At 39.5% G+C, this 23,298-nt stretch overlaps 3 protein-coding genes across 3 annotated transcripts; all 3 read right to left on the minus strand.

The window, feature by feature from the left end:
• Nucleotides 1–6,671: 6,671 nt before the first annotated feature.
• LOC149394073 (neurofilament light protein) lies at nt 6,672–10,080 on the minus strand. The gene is made up of 3 exons (XM_089616665.1): nt 9,113–10,080; nt 8,119–8,805; nt 6,672–7,589 (listed from the first exon to the last, which is right to left on the minus strand). Exons 1-3 carry the CDS (start codon nt 9,983–9,985, stop codon nt 7,005–7,007), a joined length of 2,145 nt encoding a protein of 714 aa, XP_089472791.1. The 5' UTR covers nt 9,986–10,080; the 3' UTR covers nt 6,672–7,004.
• Nucleotides 10,081–13,135: 3,055 nt separating this feature from the next.
• On the minus strand, nt 13,136–13,989 carry LOC149394074 (uncharacterized; the record flags this gene model as incomplete). The annotated part of the gene is made up of 1 exon (XM_089618254.1): nt 13,136–13,989. A coding segment is annotated over exon 1 (840 nt), but the record flags the coding sequence as incomplete, so codon positions are not given.
• Nucleotides 13,990–20,259: 6,270 nt separating this feature from the next.
• On the minus strand, nt 20,260–22,394 carry LOC149394075 (uncharacterized). The gene has a single exon (XM_089616668.1). It carries the CDS (start codon nt 22,389–22,391, stop codon nt 20,613–20,615), a length of 1,779 nt encoding a protein of 592 aa, XP_089472794.1. The 5' UTR covers nt 22,392–22,394; the 3' UTR covers nt 20,260–20,612.
• Between the last annotated feature and the right edge of the window lie 904 nt (nt 22,395–23,298).

The following is a 23,298-nucleotide window of genomic DNA, read 5'->3' on the forward strand; positions in this document are numbered from 1 at the left end:
TACTTGATTTCGTGACTTTACTATCACGAATTTACTTTAAACTATAAGAAACTACTTACTTAAGAAACCATTACCTCAGTTGATAATAATGTCTCAGGTGACGTTTCCCCATGGGTAGTTGTTGAAAACAACAGGGTCGTCCACCATCTTGATGTAGCTATCGCAGGGGAGGTTGACGGTCTTCTCGGCCGCCAAGAGAACATTGTACAAAAAATGGAGGAGGAGGAGTAGTCTCACCCTCTTCTCATCTGGCCATTCCTGGATACTCTCAAGGACACTACTACAAATACAGTTTTCCGGTGCGGATGACTTTTGGATGCGACTTTTCGCACCTAAAAGTCGCACAAAAAATTACTTTCGGGTGCGACTTTTCGCACCCAAAAGTCACTGAAGTAACAAAAAAATTTCACTGATTTTTTTAAATTTTAGGTGTGAAAAGTCGCACCCAAAAGTTCATCATACCTTTAGGTGCAACATAGTCGCACCCAAAAGTCCAAAACATTCGTTCCCCTCTTTTTAGCTTACTCTGCCAAAAGAAAAGAAAAGATAGAAAGAAAGGAAAGAAAAGAAAGAAGAGAGAAAGGGAAAGATAGAGACCGAGAGAAGGAGAGAGGGAGCCGAGAAAGAGAGAGCCGAGAGAGAGAGAGAGAGAGAGAGGTCGAGGGAGAATAAGAGAGAGAGAGAGAGAGAGAGCGGGAAACGGAGATGGAGCCCGAGATCTAGCGCACGACGGAGCGCGAGCGGGATCGGGAGTCGCACAAGGAAGAGCGGCCGAGGCTGGGCATCGCACGAAGAAGAAGGAAAAGCACGCGGCGAAGTAACTCTGACTTGGGCTTAAACACGAGGAGCCGAGGTAATTCGATCCCAAAACCCAAATTTTCTAGGGTTTGGAACTTGAATTTGGGGCTTTTGTGGAAATCAGTTGCATCTCTCGTTCTATGCCCGATTTTTGCTTGTTGAGTAGTGGATTGAAGGATATTATTTGGTTTCGATGATGATTCTGTGAGGTTTTGGTTTGTTCTTGGTGTTGGTCGTGTGTTTCTGGTGTTGACCGTGTGTTTTTTACGCTGGCTGTGTGTTGAGTTTGATTTTCTGATGTGATAATGAAATTGTTTAATGTTTGGGTTGAAAGGTATGATTTTTTTTTTGTGAATTCTGGATATTTGGATTGGGTTGTGTTTCGGCCGAGGGATTTGGTTATTTGGCCGTGTGAGCATGTCTTGGCCGTGTGAGCATGTCGCCATTTTTTTTATTATTTTTGGTGACTTTTTAGGTGCGACTTTAGGTGGAAAAGTCGCACCTAAATGTCGCACCCGAAAGTCAAGACTTTTGGATGCGACTTTTCGCACCCAAGACTTTTAGGTGCGGACTTTCGGGTGCGGAAAAGTCGCACCCAAAGTCGCACCTAAAGATATCTTTGGGTGCGAAAAAAGTCGCACACAAAGGTCTTTTTTGTACTAGTGGGACTGCACCAATGTTGGCCTTTTTCCGGCCAAGAGCACCATTACAGAAGGTGACATTGTATAGCCCTCCCTCAACCACATTAGCGTAACGTGGTTGTTCTGCATAATTTTCGCTGAATCTTAACCCTATGATAAAGGAAAAGTGCTCTTTGGTGAACTCGCGGGGTCTTCCACCTATCTCCATGACCAGAGATTCGTTCGATGGACCGGTCCCATCATAATAACCATATCTCAATACCAAATGACTTATTATTCTGGATGATTTTGTTATCAAGGGCATGTCTAGAAACTTCCCAAAACACGTCTTTTTGAATAAGTCTTTTTGGTTGGCGGTCATGCCGGTCTCCTTTTCGAAGGCGTCCAAGTTCCCATGGAAGTTGAACGAGTAGCCTGAGTCTATTTCATCTTCTTTTATCCTTTGTATGAAACCCTAAAAATTAGAGCATTAAACACATAGAAGTTAGAACATTAAAAACATATGAGTTGGAACATTAAACACATAAACACTGTGGGTTTGGTGACAATTGTGTCACGAAATTTCTAGGTTTCGTGACACTTGTGTCACTAAACTTCTGTGTTTCGTGATAATTGTGTCACAAAATATCTGGGTTTCGTGATACCTAAGTCATGGAATTTATGGGTTTCGTGACAATTGTGTCACGAATTTCAGGGTATTGTGACATAGTTGTCACGATACCCAGAAATTCGTGATATAGTTGTCACGATACCCAGAAATTTCGTCACATAGGTGTCACGAAACCCAGATATTTCGTGCACAATTGTCACGGAAACCCATAAATTTCATGACACAATTGTCACGATACCCAGAAATGTGTGACACAAAACTATTCACAGAACCTACATCTAATATGAGCAAGCCTAGAAAAATCTAATTTTCTTACAAAATACGCACATAATCCCCAATAACATAAAAAATGAACACTTTTGTCAAACTAACAGTTACGTCAAACACACAATAAACATGCAAACCCATGAATCAACACAAAATCCACACATAATAAACACAAAATTAACATGCAAACCCAAAAGTTTTCATTTTTGTAACGAAATAAAAAATTAAGCAACCAAAAAACTGAAACCACCAATTGCAAGTAAAAAAAACTCACCTTGTGAGGTCTCTCGGATGTACAAGGACAGAGGAGTCAGAATTTGAAGGCGACTCAAGAACCACCTTCCTCTTCTTCTTCGGCGGCGCAAGAACCTTCTTCCATTTCTTCGCCTGGGAGTTTTGCGTTGGTGGCTCCGGGGCAAAAGCCACGCGCGGACTCCGACGCGGGCATGCATGCGTGACTGGAGGTGGAGTTTCGGCCGATGATTGAGGAAGACTCCTCTTTTTAGGGTTAGGGTTTGGAACTTACATCTTATATGAGGAAGCCTAGAAAAATCTAATTTTCTTACAAAATACACACATAATCCCCAATAACATAAAAAATGAACACTTTTGTCAAACTAACAGTTACGTCAAACACACAATAAACATGCAAACCCATGAATCAACACAAAATCCACACATAATAAACACAAAATTAACATGCAAACCCAAAAGTTTTCATTTTTGTAACGAAATAAAAAATTAAGCAACCAAAAAACTGAAACCACCAATTGCAAGTAAAAAAAACTCACCTTGTGAGGTCTCTCGGATGTATAAGGACAGAGGAGTCAGAATTTGAAGGCGACTCAAGAACCACCTTCCTCTTCTTCTTCGGCGGCGCAAGAACCTTATTCCATTTCTTCGCCTGGGAGTTTTGCGTTGGTGGCTCCGGGGCAAAAGCCACGCGCGGACTCCGACGCGGGGATGCATGCGTGACTAGAGGTGGAGTTTCGGTCGATGATTGAGGAAGACTCCTCTTTTTAGGGTTAGGGTTTGGAACTTACATCTTATATGAGGAAGCCTAGAAAAATCTAATTTTTCTTACAAAATACACACATAATCCCCAATAACATAAAAAATGAACACTTTTGTCAAACTAACAGTTACGTCAAACACACAATAAACATGCAAACCCATGAATCAACACAAAATCCACACATAATAAACACAAAATTAACATGCAAACCCAAAAGTTTTCATTTTTGTAACGAAATAAAAAATTAAGCAACCAAAAAACTGAAACCACCAATTGCAAGTAAAAAAAACTCACCTTGTGAGGTCTCTCGGATGTACAAGGACAGAGGAGTCAGAATTTGAAGGCGACTCAAGAACCACCTTCCTCTTCTTCTTCGGCGGCGCAAGAACCTTCTTCCATTTCTTCGCCTGGGAGTTTTGCGTTGGTGGCTCCGGGGCAAAAGCCACGCGCGGACTCCGACGCGGGGATGCATGTGTGACAGGAGGTGGAGTTTCGGCCGATGATTGAGGAAGACTCCTCTTTTTAGGGTTAGGTTTTGGATCTTTTGGGGGGCATTTGGTCGACGAACTATTCTTTTTCTTCATTTCTTGGGCGAAGAATGGACGAGAGTGACGAAATGAGTGAGATTATGGAGTTTGAAAAACAAATCGAGACGGTTTTTGGAGTGTTGGTTAAGGGAAGTTTGACGGTTTTTTTTTCGCTCTCACTCACTCTCTCTCTCTCTCTCTCTCTCTCTCTCTCTCTCTCTCTCTTTTCTTGTTAAACTATCTCGGTCAATGAAGAAATGAAGAGGAAGGTGTCGTGGAGTCAAGGTAAGTGAGAAATTGAATCGGGTGGGCTTAATGGGCCCGTTTTTCAGCCTAAAATCCGGCTTTGGCTTGTGATTTCTTATTTAAATTTTAATGTTCACGGGGGTAAAAGGGTAATTACATAAATCCAAATTAATTACGAAGTCCAATTTGTGACCTTTTTGAAAAAAAAAGTCCAAAAAAGTCAAAAACCCCTTTTTTTTACTCCTATTTAGAGCAATTTCCCTATTTTGTACAGTATTTCCAAAAATAATTACAATTATGTTAATATAGAGATATTTAATAAATAGACAATCAAATTAAAATATGAGTATACTCTAATGATGTTCACTTGGACTAAGTGGGTTAAAGTCAAAATAGATACCAATCAATAAGTATATACAATGTATCGAGAACTTTACACTGGTTCCAAATTTATAAAAAGATAAGTCAAAATTACAAAAGTAGATCTATTGTTTAGTGTGATGTTTCTACGGATGTTTTAACTTTTAATAGGTTAAGAAACAACCTATCAGTTTAGCGAAATAACTTAAGCACGTAAATTGAAAGTAAAAGAACACAAGAGATGGTAAACCAGTTCGGCCAATTGTCCCTACTTTTGGAGAGATGATACTTCCAATGGAAAAAGAAACTTCACTAAATGGTAGAGTAAATACAACTTCAGACGGCCATGGATAGTCACCTTCGAGGTCTCCTCAACTTCATACTACTATAATAATTTCTAACCCACGCCCCTCTCTGTGTTTGAGCTCCTCTCACTTTTCACTCACACTCTCTCAGTATTTCAACAATAGTTATAACAATACATGTTTTACAATAACCTTAATCAACAATACAACGTGACAAGCTTTAACGATGACTGTCAACCAAAACAGAGTAACACAAACACACCTAGGATACAGAATATCGGCAATGAAGATTGCAACAAGATACCCAGATGTGCAACCCTACCCATAAAAGAAAGCGATCCTTTTGTATGACACATACATGCATAGTGCCCTGGGCTAGGGTTTTCCAATGGATATAGAAAACGCTCATAAGACAATTGAAAAATAACACAGAAGCGAATCAAACAAAAAGATCTGTCAACAAAAATCCACGTTACAATTATGACGTATAAAGCATACGACTAATATTTTGTAAGATGTTTCCAACATCAAAGAGAACAACAGTTTTACTGTAACAAAAACAATCAACACCAAAGTAACAACAAAAATAATGAATTATACAATGTTTAAATTCGTTGAAGAGATAGATAAGACAATAAGTTAACTTATTGAAACTGTGAACACCAACTCTAATAGACTATGGGTATTGGATTTTTATCCACATTTATCGTATCATTTTTGGTGTAAAACATGGTATAATAATGTTGAACCTCAACAAAGAAAAAAATGATGTAATTAATAAGAGCTATATTTGGTGCGAATTGCACCAAAATGACAATGCCACACCCTTATGAAACTAATTAGAAACAAGTTTTCATGTATAAAATTAATTTATTTTTCACCAATAAACAATTTATTTTCAAGATATATTTTTAAATTACAATTTGAAAATTTTCAGATAAATAGCGCCTCCTTATTAAATTTATTATAGGGTCCAAAATTATGTCCTGGCTGAAACTTCGGGCTGACATATCTTCGTCACCTCTGTATGAGGATCTATCTACTCCGAGTTTCACAATACAATCATGTATTTGTCTCTCACACCCTTCCTATCATTTTTCAAGTTTTTTTTTTTTTTATGTTAGTTAACACTTAATTTTTTTTTTTTTTTTTTTATACAATATTTGTTTTGTTTTGTATTGGAGATGCACTAGACTCTTTCCTCGATCTTATCATTTAAAATAACTTTATCGCTATTTTTTAAAATGAAATTATAAACGGTTAAAAAAGTTAAATGTACTGTAAACGTTAAAACTTGGTCCAAAAGAATCACTGCAATTGAATGCCAAAAAAATAGTCGAAAAGAATCACTGCAATTGAATGCCAAAAAATTTAAAAATATAAATAAAAATAAAAATTGTCCCAGACGATTTCTAAAGACGGCAACATCGATAATTAGTTTTGTTTGGTAATTAACTCAAAAAGTTTTTGTTTTTTATTTTCTAATTTTTGTAGTTGTACTGAAAAATTATTTTGCAGTTGTTTTCATTTTCATTTTTGAGAAATTGAAAAAACTGTTTGGTACAGTTTTCATTTTTGTTTTTGAAAAAATGAAAACTATTTGGTACACCTTTTGAAAAAATGAAAACTATTTGGCGGCGATGGTGAGGCTCGGTGGTGATTGAAGAAGATGGCCGGATTTTTTTTTTTTTTTTTCAAGTCTTGCGCGCGGGTGAAGAGAAGATAAATTTTTTTTTTTTCCAAAAATACATTTTATTTGTTTTCAGTTTTCTTTACTTTTTTACAAAACAACTTCTAAATTTTTTAAATTTTTTTTTCCGAAAACACAACCAAACACAACTTTCTTTTTTTGTTTTCAATTTTTTTATCTCAAAAAGTCAAAAACTCTTTCCTGTTCATTAATGTCTGCAAAACTGTTTCCTGTTCATTATTAAGTACAAAGAGAATCCACCAATAATTAAATGTTCCACATTTTGTGGGGAGTAAAAAAGAAATCAATCTACACAAGAAGGTACAGCTTGGAAGGGAAGCAGAATTTATGATTGATGCCAACGAGATGACCCATGAAGGAAATACTTTACTAAACAAAAAAACAAAAAAAACAAAAAAAAACATTTTAACGCCGCAGGAAAAAAAAAGCTCATTTATGTCCTCATTGTCGACGTCCTCAAAGCACAACGAATACATTCACGTCCAGCTAAAATAAGGCTATCTCCGATTTTTCTTCAGAAACCATCAAGACGGAGAAAACTGAACCATGGACGCCAATTCCTGTAGTCGCGTCTTCCCGAGATTGGCAACAAGTTCAATAGAAATGAAATGCTTCGGCACATTCGCAAAGTCTTCGAGCTTGAAATCATAGACCGGTTGAAGCGATTTGGCTTCGGAATCCGCTGCCTCGGCCTCTTCGAGGAGAAGATCAGCTTCTTCCCGGTTCCCGAACTCCAAAGCCGCGGCTCTCTCTGCTCTACCCGATCCCGCTACCAAAAGCAACCTCTCGAACCGAGCCATCGCGACCTCTTTTTGCTTCGACGAGACGAGATGTTCCGTAACTTGGATCTTCTCAGCGGTTTCATTGATCTCCGCCTCGAGTTTTCCGAGGTCTGACACGGCTCTTTCCATGCAAGCCTGCACTTCGTCCTTCTCAACGGTCAGCGATTTTGCCTCGGCGGCTATTCTCGCGGCTTCCTTGAAGTTTCTTGCCGCGGCTGCCACTCTCTTTTCTGCTTCCAGCTCTGGAATTCGTTTGTCCGTGAAAAGAAGCTTCTGCTTTGCTGACGCTATGTCTTGTTGGATGTTGGATTTTCTTGTAGACAGTTCCTAGAAGCACAAAAATATCAATTCTTTAGCAAACTATAATCGGGGAATGTGTTAAGGGATAAAATTCATGCTTCACATTTCACGTCACCCAGTAAAAATGGAGCAATAACGGAACAAGCATCTGGGTATGATATAAAAATAAAAAATAATAAACCCTACACCTAGTGAAGTGATATATCACCATATCACTACCCGGATGAATTCACTAAAGTATTTAATTCTATATCACCTACTTATGCAAAGTTTTTTAATTAAATGGAGCAAAAATGGAACGAGTATGCGGGGTTAAGGCCTGTTGTGTGATGTTCCACTACCCAGACGTATAACTAGAGTATTTAAGTTTATATCACCTACTTATTCATGGATTTCCCTTTTTTTTTTTTTTTTTTAATATTTCCATATGTTTACGCAGAGAAGTGAGTTTTCAAGTTCCGGAAGAGCTCCATCAGCTCTATCTATGCCTCTATATCATACAATCAGCTCCAATTTTCAAGAGAAATGAAGGAGAGAGAGACGAAGAGAAACTAACCTGTAATGAAAGTCTCGAGGTTGAAATAACATTCTGAAGCATTAGGACCTCGTCGGAAAGTTTCTCCTCGATCTTTGCAAGCCTGACCTTATCTTCCCTAGATTTCAAAACAGAAACCATCAGATTCTTTCTGAGCCCAACAACATCCAGATACGCCTTCGCTTCTTCCGCAGAGGCTTTGGCTAGTTCCCTCAGCTTGGCTCCTTCTTCTTCTTCTCGAGCTACGACCTCGTCGATTTTCTTCTTTTCAGTCAATAACTCCCCGGCCTCCACTTCGATCTCCGAAAGCCCGGATCGCAAGTCACTGGCCTTTGATTCGATATCGGATCGCATACCCTGAAACCCAGACAGCGCACCCGAAATCCTCTCGTCGACCGCCTCGATATCGAGGTCGGTCTCTGCGATTTCCCGTTCCTTCTGTTTCACGAGGAGAAGCAGCTTTTGCAGTTCGTCCACCAAAACGTCTTTCTTCTTGCAAAGCGATTCCCTTTCTTTCTTGTCGTCCGCGACCAAGTGCTCAACGGAATCGTCTAGTCTAGAGCGAGCCTCGTCCACAATTTGCGACTCGATCTCTAATTCCATCCTCCTGATCTCGAGAGCCTCCGTCGAAGAATTCCATTTCTCCATTTTTATCGTAGACGCTTCCCGTGCCATCCTTATCACCGAATCTGCTTTACTCGAAGCATCCTATCGATAACAATAAAACACAAATATCATTAAAACCACCATATAGGTGGAGAAACAACTCACAAAACATATGCTTTTATGGTCTGCATTTGATCCCCATACAAAAGAGACTACAAAGATAGAAGAAGCTATGATTCATCACTAGACTCAATTCTTGAATTTCAGAGCTATAAGCAAGTTCCATAATAGATCTCATTCCATACACAGCCACACACACACACACACACACACACAAAAGCATTCATTTCTTTACCCTAAAACTATGAAAATCATATGCTAAACTCATCATTTAGAGCGGAGAAAGAACCTGAGAGAAGCCATGGAGGATCGAAGCGCAGTTTTCCTCGGCGGCGATCTGTGCGGCCAAGGCGGCCTCCAATCGGGCCTCGACAGCGTGGCAGTCGGCCTCGGCGTCTCTCAAGGCCGCCGCGAGCGAGGCTCTCTCGGCGTCCACCGCCGCCAGGCTGTCGCTCAGCCTCTCGGCGGCCTCGAAATCCTCCGACTCGCAGACCTCGTCGAGAAGCCTCTCCAGGTCAGCGTACGCCGTCGCCGACTCCCTGAGCCTCTCCGAAGCTCTCCTCCGCTCCAAAATCGCAGCCTTCCTCGCCTCCGACACCTCCGCCGCCGATCTCCTCGCCAACTCCAACTCCGCCGCGATCCGCGCCCTAATCCTCCCCAACCCTCCCTCTTCCTCGTCTCCACCGCCATCGCCGTCGATTTCACCGCTCGGAGCCCGATTCTCGCCGTCGATCCCGTCGGCGCCTTCGTCGCCGGCGCCGGAAATCGTTGAAATCACCTCCTCCTCCTGCCGATCCCCGTCGATTTCACCGCTGCGAGGCCGATCATCGCCGTCGTCATCGTCGGCGGCGACGGAGGATGAGTTGCGGCCATAGCCGATCCTCAAGGAAGCTCTCTTCTTCTTTCGTGAAATCTGCCTGGAATACGCGCTGGGGCTGGGTTCGGCGGTGACGATCGTGAGGTCGGAGAAGAGGCTCTCGTCGAGTGGGTCGGAGGATTCCGTGTCCAGAGTGGTCGGAAGAGATTCTTCGACGGCGACGACGGGACTGGAATCGACCTTGTCAAGATCACGAGGATCGAGAGATTGTTGTTGCTGTGGTGGTTCTTCATCGTTAGGATTGAAGAGAACCATTCCTTCGAAGAGAGAATCTGTGTCGTCCATTGAAACCAGTCAAATGAATTGATCAATGTCTCTTCTTTCTTTGACTACTTGATTGTTCTCACTTTCGTCTTCTTCTTTTCATTACAAGAGATGGGAAGTTCAAGCAGAAGATAATTTAGTAAAATGGGAACAAAGATAAAACTTGAAAGCGAATCTTGAAAATAAAATATGTGTTTGGTAAAGTATTATAAAATAAAGGGTAATTTAGCAAAATAGCCAAATCAAACCTTTAACATTGCTAAATAGCCAAGGTTTTGTAAATACTAAGTAAATAGCCAGATATCATTTAAGACACTTCTACATTTACTAAAAAGCTTAGACATTTCCCGCCCATAAGTACACGGTTTACTTAATAAAAAAAATGATAAATTACACTCATGCCCCCTGAACTCGGAGGTCATTAACAACTCACCCCCTGAACTCGAAATTTCCACAAAAACTACTCTGATCTTTCAATTTTTTTGAATTGCGCCCCTTCCGTCTATTATTTGCCGTTACCATCCATGATAAACCCACGTTTTCGGCACGTGACCCATCAGCGAGGTCAAATTATGATAATACCCTTGAGTAACCCAATTATATATAGAAATCCCTAACCCTAAAATCAAAATCCCGAACTTGGTTCTGATGTGAGCTTTGCAAACTCAAATCGATGGCGTCTTCATCGAAATGTGGAGGTATCGGCTTCGATGAAGGAGAGTCTGTCGATAAACGCCGGATTCCTCGCTGCTACTGTCGTGTATTGTGCGTCGAGCGAACGTCCTGGACGTGTGACAACCCAGGGAGGAGGTTTTATGGCTGTTCAAGGTTTGAGGTACGTTGTTCTTTGTTTGTATTCGCCGCTGCTATTCATCGCTGTTTGTTTGTATAAAGAGCAAATAATGTTGGAGGTTATTTACAGAAGAACAGGGACATGGGTTGTGGTATGTTAGAGTGGATTGATCCACAAATGTGTAAAAGGTCTTTGCAAATTATACCTGGATTATTGAAGAAAATTAACAAGCTAGAAGCACGGGAAACAGAAGATGTGTCGGAGACGAACATGAATTATGAAGTTGACATTGAGCTGAAGCAGCTGAGGGAAAAAATAGGGGATGAATCGCGCAAATTGAAGATGTATATGATGGTATTATGTATTGGTGTAGGTTTTATTTTGATGTTCAAATAAATCATGTTTGTACTTAAGATTTTGTATGCAATTTGGACGAGTTTTATGTATGTAATATGTGATCTGGACAAGTTTTTATGAGCACTGGACTTGGTTTGTTGTGGTGTTAGTTGGTTCAAATAGTATTTAAATTGGACAAAATGAATGGCATTTAAACTGACTGTAGTTGTTGGACAAAAGTAATTTAAATAGAAACAATAAAATGGACATCAAAATGAAGATCAAGAATGCAATCAAAACATTGAAATGGACAAAAGACCAACCTGGTCAGTTTTAGATTACGAAATGGACAAAATATGTTCAGTTTACAACCACAGTTTTGCTACCACATACATTTTTTCCTACCAATTACACCCAAAATAGTACCACATACATTTTTAGCTACTAATTTCATGCAAAAGAGTTCCACATATTTCACATCAACCACAGTTATACACAAACACATAAGCTAAAATAAATTTCTCGGCCGCAGTACATTCTTTCTTGTTGGAACCTTGTTGAGTCTCGGACTGCGCTGTAATTTCAAACATTACAAATGGTCAGATAAAGTAATGATGGTTGATACCGACTTAAAAAGTTAGCAACTAACCCTCAGCTGTGGTTGTGGATTGACTTGGCGCGGTCCACGTTGAGACGGTCCCTATTGAGGGGCAGGTTGTTGAGATTGACCTTGTTGAGTTGGTCCACGTTGAGCTGGACCTTGTTGAGCTGGAGGTTGTTGTGATGGACCCTGTTGAGCTGCAGGCTGTTGAGCTGGAGCACGTTGAGTTGGAGCGCCTCTAGCTGCCTGTTGTGCATCTCTAGCCGCTCGCTGTTCAGTTCTCTGCACGATAATGGATTAGATAGCAAGATATCATGACTTTAAATTTAGCACATTAAGCTTACCAATGCATCTTGTTGCCTTCTAAAACATGTTTTTAGGTTGTGTCCATGTTTTCCACATCCAGAACATCGTACTGTGACGTATTTTCGAGTCATTCTGGTTCCACCACGTGGAATTACCTCATCATGCTCCACCCTCCTCAACTTTTTAGGTCTCCCTGGCTCGGCTCTATTTGGTGGCATTCTAATCAGTTCTAGCCCTGTTTTTGGCCATTGCTCGATAGGGTTCAGCGGACTGATCATGTATTTGTATGCAGTCATGTAAGCGGCCTTCTTGTAGCAATCATCCACATACATTTCCGGTTGCTGATGTTTTTGCCAAATACATGCAATGGCATGAGCACAAGGAATCCCTGAAAAGTCATACAAAATTAGACATGCCATACTTAATTATCTAAGTAATGAGTGAATTGAGTACCTGACAAGTCCCAACGATTGCATGAACATGTTCTTCTATTTAAATCAACCGAGTACATACTCCCATACATGTTCTGGACTTGGAATAGCAATTCCCCACACCAATGAGCAATGTTCTCTCCAGACAGTTCCTTATTCTTTTCAAGGATCTTATAAATGCGCGGACCAATTTCTCCTGGCCATTTTTCTACAGCCACTCGCTGTTTGCTAAACCTCTGCAATAGGTACATTCTAATTCTCTCTAGCATGGATAGAATTGGTCTTTGCCTCGCTAGTAACACTGACCTAGTACCATTAAAGGACTCACACAAGTTGTTCAATAAGATGTCACACTTGACAGTTGTTCTGAAGTTGCTCCTAGCCCAGTGTACTGGATTCTTTTCGCACAACCAATTGTAAGCCTCTTCATCCTCTGCCTTGATCATATCCATTTCTTGAAGGAATTTGTGTTGAGAATACGCCTTTGCTGCTGACATTACCTTTTGTTTCAAAAATTGTCCCTTGAAAACCTGCTCAGGAGTAGTAGTGTGGAGTATTAGTTTGGTATATTAGTGTGAGAAATAAGTAACATGTTTTCATACATAGTGTGGTATATTAGTGTAAGATATTACCTTCGTGAAATTGGATTGCAAGTGCCTTGCACAATGTCGGTGTTCTGCGCCTACAGAACCGGCTTCCCACAGTCCATTCAGGGCTTCCTTTAACCCTTTATGTTTGTCAGTGATAAATGTCCAGTGATGTCCATTGTGTATTCGCACATCGTCTTTCAAATAGTTTAAAAACCACGCCCACGAGGATTTGCATTCTGACTCCACCACCGCAAAAGCGACTGGAAACATGCTGTTATTGGCATCGATGCCAATGGCTGTCAACAGTTGACCTGTGTGATGTCCTTTGATGTGACATCCATCAAGCCCGAGCACAGGTCTACAACCCTCGTTGAAGCCAGATTTAGAGCCGGAATAACAAATGTATAGCCTTTTAAATATAGGCCTACCTTGTTCGTCGGCCTCAGTCAGGAATTCGACAGTTGATCCTGGATTAGATCGCTTGATCTCTGCACCATAGTCCCACAAAGACGCATACTGTTCTTTGTACGTGCCTTCAATCACTTTGGTCGCAAAATTTTTTTCTCGATAAGCCTTCATCTTTGAACATTGTAATACAAAGTCCTTTTGTACTTTCTGCATGAAGTTGGTGGCTGACCAATTGTCATTGTCTTTGAAAGTATCCATGTACTTGTTAGACAACCATCGTGAAGTGGCGAACCTATTCTTGTTTGTTCTGGCGCAAGTGTGCTCAGGCACATAGGTCTTTATTGCAAATGTGGTCGTCTTACCTAGTTCTGATGCATAGCAAAGCCATTTACAATTCGCATCTTTGCAAACTGCTCGCACTCTATTCGGGTCGTTGACCTTGAAGCGAACTTCCTTCCCTGATCTGATAGAGTATTCTCGGATGGCATCTTTGAATACACTTCCACTAGGGAATACTAGGCCCAATTTGAGCTGAGGACAACCCATGTCTGTGTCTTGTCTGAACTCTTGAAACTTTGGCAGAACCTTCTTCGAAACCGAACCACCCTTGTCTTCATCTTCGCTAGACGACTCATGGTGTAAGTTGATGTTCTCTTCGTCGTTGTAGTCACTATCTGCAGCCGACACTGGTTCATCATCACTGTAAGGTTTTTTACCTTTGCCCTTTAAACAACGCTCTACAGTTGCCCCGTCCATGGCCACCTCATCTTCACTCTTCTCAAATCCACTATCTTCCTCAACAACTTCAGCGTCCTCATCATCATCTGCTTCTGTTTCACCATCTTCTTGAATTTCTGGCTGGCTGAAGGGCTGTTGACTGTCATCAACTTGGCTGAAGGGCTGTTGATTGTCATCTACTTGGCTGAATGGCTGTTGACTCTCATCCACTTGACTGAATGGCTGTTGACTCTCATCCACCTGGCTGAATGGCTGTTGACTCTCATCCACCTGGCTGAATGGCTGTTGACTCTCATCCACTTGATTGAATGGCTGTTGACTCTCATCCACTTGTCTGAATGGCTGTTGACTCTCATCCACTTGACTGAATGGCTGTTGACTCTCATCCACTTGGCTTTGTGGGTCTTGACCCTCATCGTGTTGACTGACTGGCTCTTCAATATCAGCAGGATGACTTTGTGGCTGTTGACTCCCATCCACCTGGCTTTGTGATTGTTGACTCTCATCCAGGTTAAGTTCAGTCTCTTCAAATTCAGCTTGACATTCTTGAAATACAAGTTCAGGATCTTCAACTACAGTCTCACCCACTTCAACATCTGGAACGTCAACTGCTGGACTTGAGTCTTCTACCAGAAGAAGAGTATGCCCTTCTTCAACCCGGTGATCACAATACAGAGGCAGTAGAAATGTCCTCTCAAGCAGCATTCCTACAACACTTAACAACGTACTATCTGAGTCAAGAAATATAAACTCAGTAGCGTCAGCAGGTACCATGTAATACAGCCCTCCAACAAAGTATCCCAAGTCTTTCTTCAAAATCGTGTCCAACTCCAGTAACGACAACCGGTCAATGTCCATGTGGTCCACATAGTCCACTTTAGAGTCCACATAAGCCAGTCGGTCATTCACCAATTCCATCCTACCCCCATGGTGAACTTCGTACGTAAATTTTCCTGACCCAGTGACTGCAGCAATACAAACAAGCAAAGACGTGCAAAAAAAAAAAATTACTCCACCATACAAACATTACTGGTCCCTACACTTGTATTTAAAGTCTGAAATCAAAATATCGAAACCCCCAAAACCAGACAACGACAACAAAAGTGGTCCCTTTGTCACTTTCATAAAGACTAACCCACCAACACCCGACATTTCATAAAAAACAAAGCATAACAAATACCAGCAGTGGTCCCAACATTTCACTTTCATAAATACTAACCCACCAACACCCGACATCCTGGATTTATTTATATTTAATCTTGAAATAAAGATGCTCACCGTACGGTGGTAAGCGCACCGATGCGTTACTTTGGGAATCGCATTTCTGCTTCTTCGTCGCCGGAGATTTACGAGCGGTCTTCTTCGTCGGAGACGATTTCTGCTTCTTCTTCGCCGGAGATTGATTTCGCGGGGGTTTCCAACCAGTTTTCACCATTTCGAAATAAAACCCTAATTTTCTCGAAACTCATTCAACCCGCTTCTTTTCTACCCAAAAAATTTAAATGAAATTAATCATTTAAATTATCTTTAATTAATATCATGAGAGAATACCAAATATACCCCTCGCTGATGGGTCACGTGCCGAAAACGTGGGTTTATCATGGATGGTAACGGCAAATAATAGACGGAAGGGGCGCAATTCAAAAAAATTGAAAGATCAGAGTAGTTTTTGTGGAAATTTCGAGTTCAGGGGGTGAGTTGTTAATGACCTCCGAGTTCAGGGGGCATGAGTGTAATTTATCCTAAAAAAAAAAAAGAGGTAACGTGTAAACGAGAATCAAGGAAGTAATAACTGCAAATTAATTACTGATTATCTTTCCACCAATATTCAATCTGCCATTAAGAAAAAATTTATGTTAATGTATCTTGATGCGTTGTAAAATGTAATTATGTTTCAGTGTTAATGTATGGGAAAAACCATTGTGAATGCGTTTAGAATTTTGGGTGTTTGGATGTTAGAATGAAAAAATAGGTGTTGACATATTTTGCAGTAAATCTGAGTAAATATTGGGCAGTTTAAATTTTTGTCGTGTGTAAATATTTATTTACACATATTTACACCGAGTATGTCAATCCTTGGATTTTACAACAATGTATGGTTGTTAATATCTGTAGTAAATGTGTGTAAATATTAAGTACTATTATATTTGGTTATCTGGAAGTGTTTATTTACGCATATTTACTGCATAAGTTGTCATATCCTTAACTTATTTACATATATTTAAAAAATAAACGATACAATATATTTCTGGCCGAAAATATCAGAAATAATCTATAAAAAGAAACAAATAAATTACAACTTCCACGTCCATTTAGTTCCTAAAATAAAGGGAATCATAAATTGACTAAATCATGTTCACACTTATATCAGGAAAACAATTCAAAAAATTTCGGGAAAAAATTTAAACCGAAAAATTCAAATATGTAATTCAAAATTCAACGCACATGGGCAATTTTCGGAAATAAAAAAAACCTATTATTGGGCCACGTCATCGGCATGACTATTTACTTAGTATTTACAAAACCTTGGCTAAATAGCAAATCATAAGGTTTGATTTGGTTATTTTGCTAATTTTTTGTAAAATAAATGTACCGTTAACAAAAGATTTAGCGTTTGGTAAAATATATATTAATATTTATAAATAATAATTATTTATATGAAATATAATTAATAATAATAAGATATTCTTTTATACATAAAAAATATATCAAAGTGGGTATCTATAGAATGTAAAAAATAAATTATAAATTTGGGTGACGTCAAAAAAATTATTTGATAAAAGCATATAAAGATAATTATAATTAAAAGTTAGTGTAAGAGAAAAAAAAAGTTAAGAGAGAAACTACAAACCAAAAACTAAAGTTAAAGTTACGTATAAAAGCTACAAATTGTAGCTTTTAGTTTTTTAGTTAAAATATTTAAAAACACTTTTTAATTTTTAGAAAAATCAATTTTACCAAACACTTGAATATGATTAACTTTTAGAAAAAACTGAAATCAAACTTAATAACCTGAGCCAAACATAACTATTATCAAAATAGCCCATGTGTAACTTATTTCGTGAAATAGTCAATAAAACACGTTAACTCACTTGATCATATAAAAATACCATTCATTAAAACATAGAGTTATCAAATATAAATTAATTAACAAAATAAAATAAATAAATGAAAAAAGTTACAATAAATAATTATTTCATTGATAGATTAAAAAATTTTCTAAAAATATTATGAGATCTTCACCATCGATTTTCACTGCTAAGTCAACTTGCCATACGTTTCGAACCGCCTATTTTTCGATCGGAGACACGATGCCACCAATTCTACCACAAATAAACTAAAATTAATACGAATAAACTGAAATAAACAAAAATAAATCGAATTACACACACATACATATATATATATATATATATAATGAATTTAACACAAATAAACTTGATTTACCAAAAAATAAACGCAACTAATCACAAATATACTGATCCGATTGTGAAAGAACCTCTAAGACGGCCATGGCGGACTTGGCCTGTTGAAGCCGATGCTTTGATGGATGAGATCCGGAACCTCCTCGACCAATCCTCGGCTTGCATTATTCAATCACCATGGTCCGCGATCTCGCCATTGGATCCTCGTTAACCAACCTCAAACGCCGCGTCTACGATTCGTTGATTGGCGGTCTTTGCGCCACCGGCCGGCCCCCAACCTATGCCTTGATGGAGGTGATCTCCAACCTCCTCGTTTAAGCCTCGACCAAGATCGTATAATTGCCATGCACAAAAAAAAAAAAAGTAAACAGAAATATACCGTCTTCGGGATCACCGCGACGGCCGGGGCGGTCCCATCGGCCAGATAAGGCTGCAGAGGGACATAGTTGAACGATGAGGCTAGGGTATCTGTTTTAGAGTTCTACAGACTAGAATAGCGATTTTAGAAGACAATGTAGAAGAAAATTGAATCGGTGAGAGAGAGAAGGCAATAATATTTTATGAAATTATTACGCAGTTGTGGTTTAATGTCATTGCAAATATATTAAGGAAGAAAAAAAAAATAAATGCCATATACAATTAGCATTCACGTCAAGCCTCCATATATATCCGATTTTTTTTCTTTTTAGAATATATTTTAGTAGCGGGGATAAATTCGGTATAGAAGTTTATAAAAATTATCATATATAAAAAAAATTGACCATTTTTTTTTAAATTCTTAAAACATTGGCTATTTTACAATTTCAACGTTTCAAATTGGCTACTTTATATAATTTTTCTTCTTGTTTTAATGATCGATCTCACTCAATTTGCGATGAGAATATAATAATAGCAACACTTATTCCTGTAAATTAAGCTTTTATAAAATAAATAAAGTATATGCCACGAAATAAAGAAGAAAACTATTATTTTACCAAGAATGTAATACACAATACACTTAGAGACGAGCTCGTGAACTTGGTAGAGAAAAAGATGAAGATACGTGAATGTTGATGATATAATAATAAGCATATGCATTTTCGAGGATTTAATCATTTTCGAGGTCCTAACCTTTTACCACAAGAAAGATCTTTTGTTATGCACAAATCATCACGAGTTACCTAAAAACATCCTGATTTTTTTTTTTTTTTTTTAATGTCACGGAGTTTCCATTAAAATTAGGCAAAAACCCATCAATACAGGAGAAAAATGTCTTAGTACATAGAACATCTCAAACCTAAGTCGAAGTGAAACTAACACTAAATTCCGGTAAACGCACGTTTTGTGCATACTTCAAACAAGAGGAAGAACGACGAGCACAATAATCGAGCACACATAGGGCTCTTTCAACAAAACCAAAATTGGTTGATGGAAAGATCCACTCAACCTCGGTCCGATAACCACGAAAAAGATGTCTCTTCAACCTATATAGAACAAAACCTAACAGGAAATCCACAATGGGATAGTGGACGACGGCTAATCCATCTCCAAAATAAACTAAGCCAAACAAAACACAACAAAAAAAATATGAGTCACAAATCCTTTTAAAGCAAAAAAACTCGAAATAAAAATTAAATATATCACCGAAGTTTGATACATAACCTCGAAAAACTTAGCAACATCATCCCCGTTGTCGAGAAGCCTCACCACAGCATCATCGAAACCACACCGCAGAGTCCCCGTCGTCAGCTCCGGGAAGGTACGCCACAGCTCCGCCGCCGAGGATTGTTGCCGCACCGACGCCACCATCGAGGAGTCACACAGCGGCATCGTCGGCGCCGTCACCGAAGACCCACACCGCACACTGCTTCTGTTCACACAAACCAGGCAGCAGAATGGTGGAGCAGACCTCTCGTCGTCCAAGATCGACGCCGCAAAAAGCCCAATCGCAGCCAACACCCCGAGATGAGCGGCGGAGAAGAACTTCCGTCACCGATGATTGAGACGACAATACGCCACCCAAAGACGGAATCCCGAGGAGAGCGCCGGAAGGAAGGATGTGAGACCGTGAGGCCCCGACCCAGGCGATGAAGAACGTCGGAGCTGCGGAGCCGGAAAGATGCAGATGAAAATCTGAAAAATCTCAGATCTGGAAAAGAAAAAACAAGCAAAAAGCTGAAAAATAAAAGAAGAAAGGCTCTAAAGGCTCCCTCCAGGTCAGATCTCACCGCAGCAGCGGCGGTTGGGTCCTGGAGGGGCGGCGGCGGCGCCTCCAGCAACTCAAGGGTTTGCTGGTTTTTCTTTTTGGTTTTCACAAAACATCCTGAATTAGTTTGTCCCCTATTCTTTTTAAACATTCATTATTTTATTTTGTTTTACATATAAAAAGTTATGAAGAATTTAGATACACAATGCGAGTGAAGTAACAAAACCTGTAGGCAACAAAAAGTACAATTAGGTTACCGAAAAAAAAAAAAAAAAAAAACAACAACAACAAAAAGGAGACTTGTTTGTAGTTTATGATCGCTATCCGTGATATCGAAGATCTAACAAAACCAGAAATTATTTTTTTCTTCTAGTAGTTGGGGAAATGAGATTAATGGTAGAAGACCTCAAGTTATACTACCTTTCCCTCACTAATATCTACGCAGAGTTTACTAATCGTATTATCGTTATAATCGTGCGGGCTTGACGAAGGAACAAAAAGAAGCTTTAGAAAGAGTGTACCACTGTCACAAAGCTAAACCATTTAGCCTGTTCTGTCTATGGTATGAATTTGTATACCGTGTTCAGCGAAGTACATAAGAAAATAACAAGCAAAGATGCAATAAGCCTTGTGAAGCCTGACAACCTTTAATACACATTGTTCAAGAAGCATTGCAAGTATAAATTAGCGATAGAATCACCTAGCGATTCAAGAAGCGTTGTGGGTATTCACTGACTTGACCGAAATGAACAGGTTCTGATCTTAAAAATAAATATATTTTCTTAGTAAATAAAGAAAGATAAATAATTCTGTAGGTGTATTTCCAATTTACCTATCAGAGACCGATTCCACATTCTTCGAGTCTTTGAGCACGGATATTTCTCAGCATGATTTGTGCTGTGTTTAGTTGCCCGGGCAACAACAATCCCTCCACGATAACCACCTTGAGAAGCTTAAGAGCAATGCCTATTCTTTCGACTTTTATGTAGCCCTCGATCAACGTGAAGTAACAAACGTGATTCGGAAGAACACCGTTTTCCATTGCCTGTTCAAAGATCTCTTGTGCCTTGTCAACTTTTGCTTGTAAACAATACCCCTTGATCAGTGTGGTGTACCCAACGAGGTCTAGCCTTGTACCTTGTTGAGTCATTTTGTCGACCAAATCTTGAGCCCTGACCATCAGACCATTTTCGGCAAAACCATCCAAGAGGGTATTCATAGTTATCATATTGGGCTCTATCTTCCTACTCACCATGTCATCGACAAATTTCTTGGCCTCTTTGAACCGACCGGAGTTGCACAATCCAGTAAGTAACGAGTTATAGGTGATGATGTTAGGCGTTAGACCTCTCCGAGTCATAAAATTGAACATCGATACTGCTTCGTCCATTCTTCCCTCTTTTGTATGGGCATCCACTAAAATATTAAATGTTACGACATTCGGATAAATCCGTTCATCTGTTATTCTCTCCAACAAGGCCGTGGTTTCCTTCCAATGTCCCGAATGACACAAGCCATAGATCAACGAGTTATAGGTGACAATCGTAGGCTTTATTCCTCGGCTAATCATCGCTTCCATGTGATCGAGCGCATCTTTACTTCTTCCGCTTTTGCAAAGACCATCAAAGAAAACATTGTATGTGACAATATTTGGGGATATTCCATTATTGATCATGCTCTCTAGGAACTGAGTCGCTTCATCAAATCGACCGCACTTGCACATTGCAGCAATCAGAGAAGTGAATGTCACGACATTAGGCTTGATGCCTTTTTTAGTCATGAGGTTAAATACCGAAATAGCATCCTCGATTTTCACTTGCTTGCAAAGCGAATCGATCAGAATGGTATAGGTACAAAGAGTCAATGAGATTCCACCACCAACCATATCTGACAATGCCTTCCTAGCTTCTTGTTGACGACCGGCCTTGCACAATCCGTTAATCAGAGTGTTATAACAGAAAGCGTCTGGACGAACACCTGAAGCGATCATGTCTTGGAATAAGCTTAGTGCCTCGTCGACTAAATTCCCTTTGCAGAGGCCGTCAATGAGAACAGCGAAACAGTACGCATCGGGCTTAATCCCATCTCTGTCTCTGTCGAGCATTTTCTCGAACAGTTGGAGCGCGTTCCGAGTTTCTCCGGCCTTACAAAGGCCATCGAGCAGAGTGGTCAGAGTGCGAGGATTGCATCGAACGCCGGTTTTAAGCATCGTTGCCAAAACACACAAACTCGATTTCGCATTGTTGGAACGACACAGGCACTTGATGATCACGCTGAGAGTAGAGACATCGGGGTGAAAATGTGAAGAGCGAAACCTGAGGAGATGCGAGTACATAGAGACCACAGTGGAGAACTGATTCATCTTCGACATTGACCCAAACAGTTGATTGAAGCTCCAAACTGAGGGCATGGGTTTCATATCCACCATTGAATTGAAGAAACACAGAGCCTCGGTCACTGAGAGGTCACTCGATTTGCATCGAGTTCGGACCGTATTCTCCAAATCGGCAACAGAATCGCGAGCGCAAGAAGTAGAGAAACAAAATGGAGAGAGAAGAGAGATGATCGAAGGATTACCGGAAGCTCTGCAGAAGATCGCAGTTTCTCGTTTCATCCTCGAATTACCGGAAGTTCGAACACAAATGACTGCCCTTTGTTCTCTCTCACATGTGAAATGATCGCCGTTGCAAAATTATAGATCAATCGGAATATGTTTTAAAAATTTGATATTGTAAAATACACAAATTTAGTAATATAGCCACGTAAACATAAGCGATTGCGTTTTAATAAACGCTTTATAAATTTTTCGGAAATAACCAAAATATTTTATTAATATTTAATATATAATCATATTTATTATAAAATTTACTTTGCGTTTTTTAATATTTTTAGAGTAAATACATTTATGTGATTATTTATAAAAAATAATAAGTTACATTACAGAGCTATTAATTCTCTTTGACGCACAATAATTAAATACGATCATCTTTTAAGAAATTCGGCTTCGTCAACTACTTCACGAGTGTTCAGAAAAGGTTGTCTACTCTTCTCAATGGCATACCCAAACAAGTCATTCGATCTTATTGATGAAAATAGTATTCAAATTAATCATTCTATTACTCATCTATCTGAACATGACACTACTACACCGAACGACTCTCGTTATACTATGCAAAAGGATATCGGCAAAAATACACTACGACTCCAAAGAAAGTATGGCGCTTGGTGCGCTCGTCAAAAAAGGCGTCGCATGTTGGATATGAGACGAAGGAAAACGTTGCAAAATTGTTTACCTGCCATATCAAAACACTCTGCTCTCGCAATGAATGTTGAACGCAGATTAGCATACGCTAAGCGAAAGACTTCTAGCAGCAGTGGACATTTCACCGCTGAATATGATACACTATACTCAAAGAAAAAATGTAAAACATTAATTACACAAGTATTCACTGCTGCATATATTTATGGCATTATTTTACCGTGGATCTAATAAAGATATAATTTCGAGATTCATCTTTATA

Source organism: Urtica dioica, chromosome 6 (assembly GCF_054948205.1).
Source record: "Urtica dioica subsp. dioica isolate 48M chromosome 6, U.dioica_male_clone48M_v1_H2, whole genome shotgun sequence".
Classification (NCBI taxonomy): Eukaryota; Viridiplantae; Streptophyta; class Magnoliopsida; order Rosales; family Urticaceae; genus Urtica; species Urtica dioica.

What these genes read in the sequence shown, in the direction of transcription:
- LOC149394073 (XM_089616665.1), bottom strand. Translation starts at nt 9,985, where the DNA reads ATGGACGACACAGATTCTCTCTTCGAAGGAATGGTTCTCTTCAATCCT. An exon ending in TCCTCCATGGCTTCTCTCAG is followed by an intron (nt 8,806 to 9,112) that starts GTTCTTTCTCCG and finishes TGTTATCGATAG; the next exon opens with GATGCTTCGAGTAAAGCAGA. An exon ending in CCTCGAGACTTTCATTACAG is followed by an intron (nt 7,590 to 8,118) that starts GTTAGTTTCTCT and finishes TTGTGCTTCTAG; the next exon opens with GAACTGTCTACAAGAAAATC.
- LOC149394075 (XM_089616668.1), bottom strand. Translation starts at nt 22,391, where the DNA reads ATGAAACGAGAAACTGCGATCTTCTGCAGAGCTTCCGGTAATCCTTCG.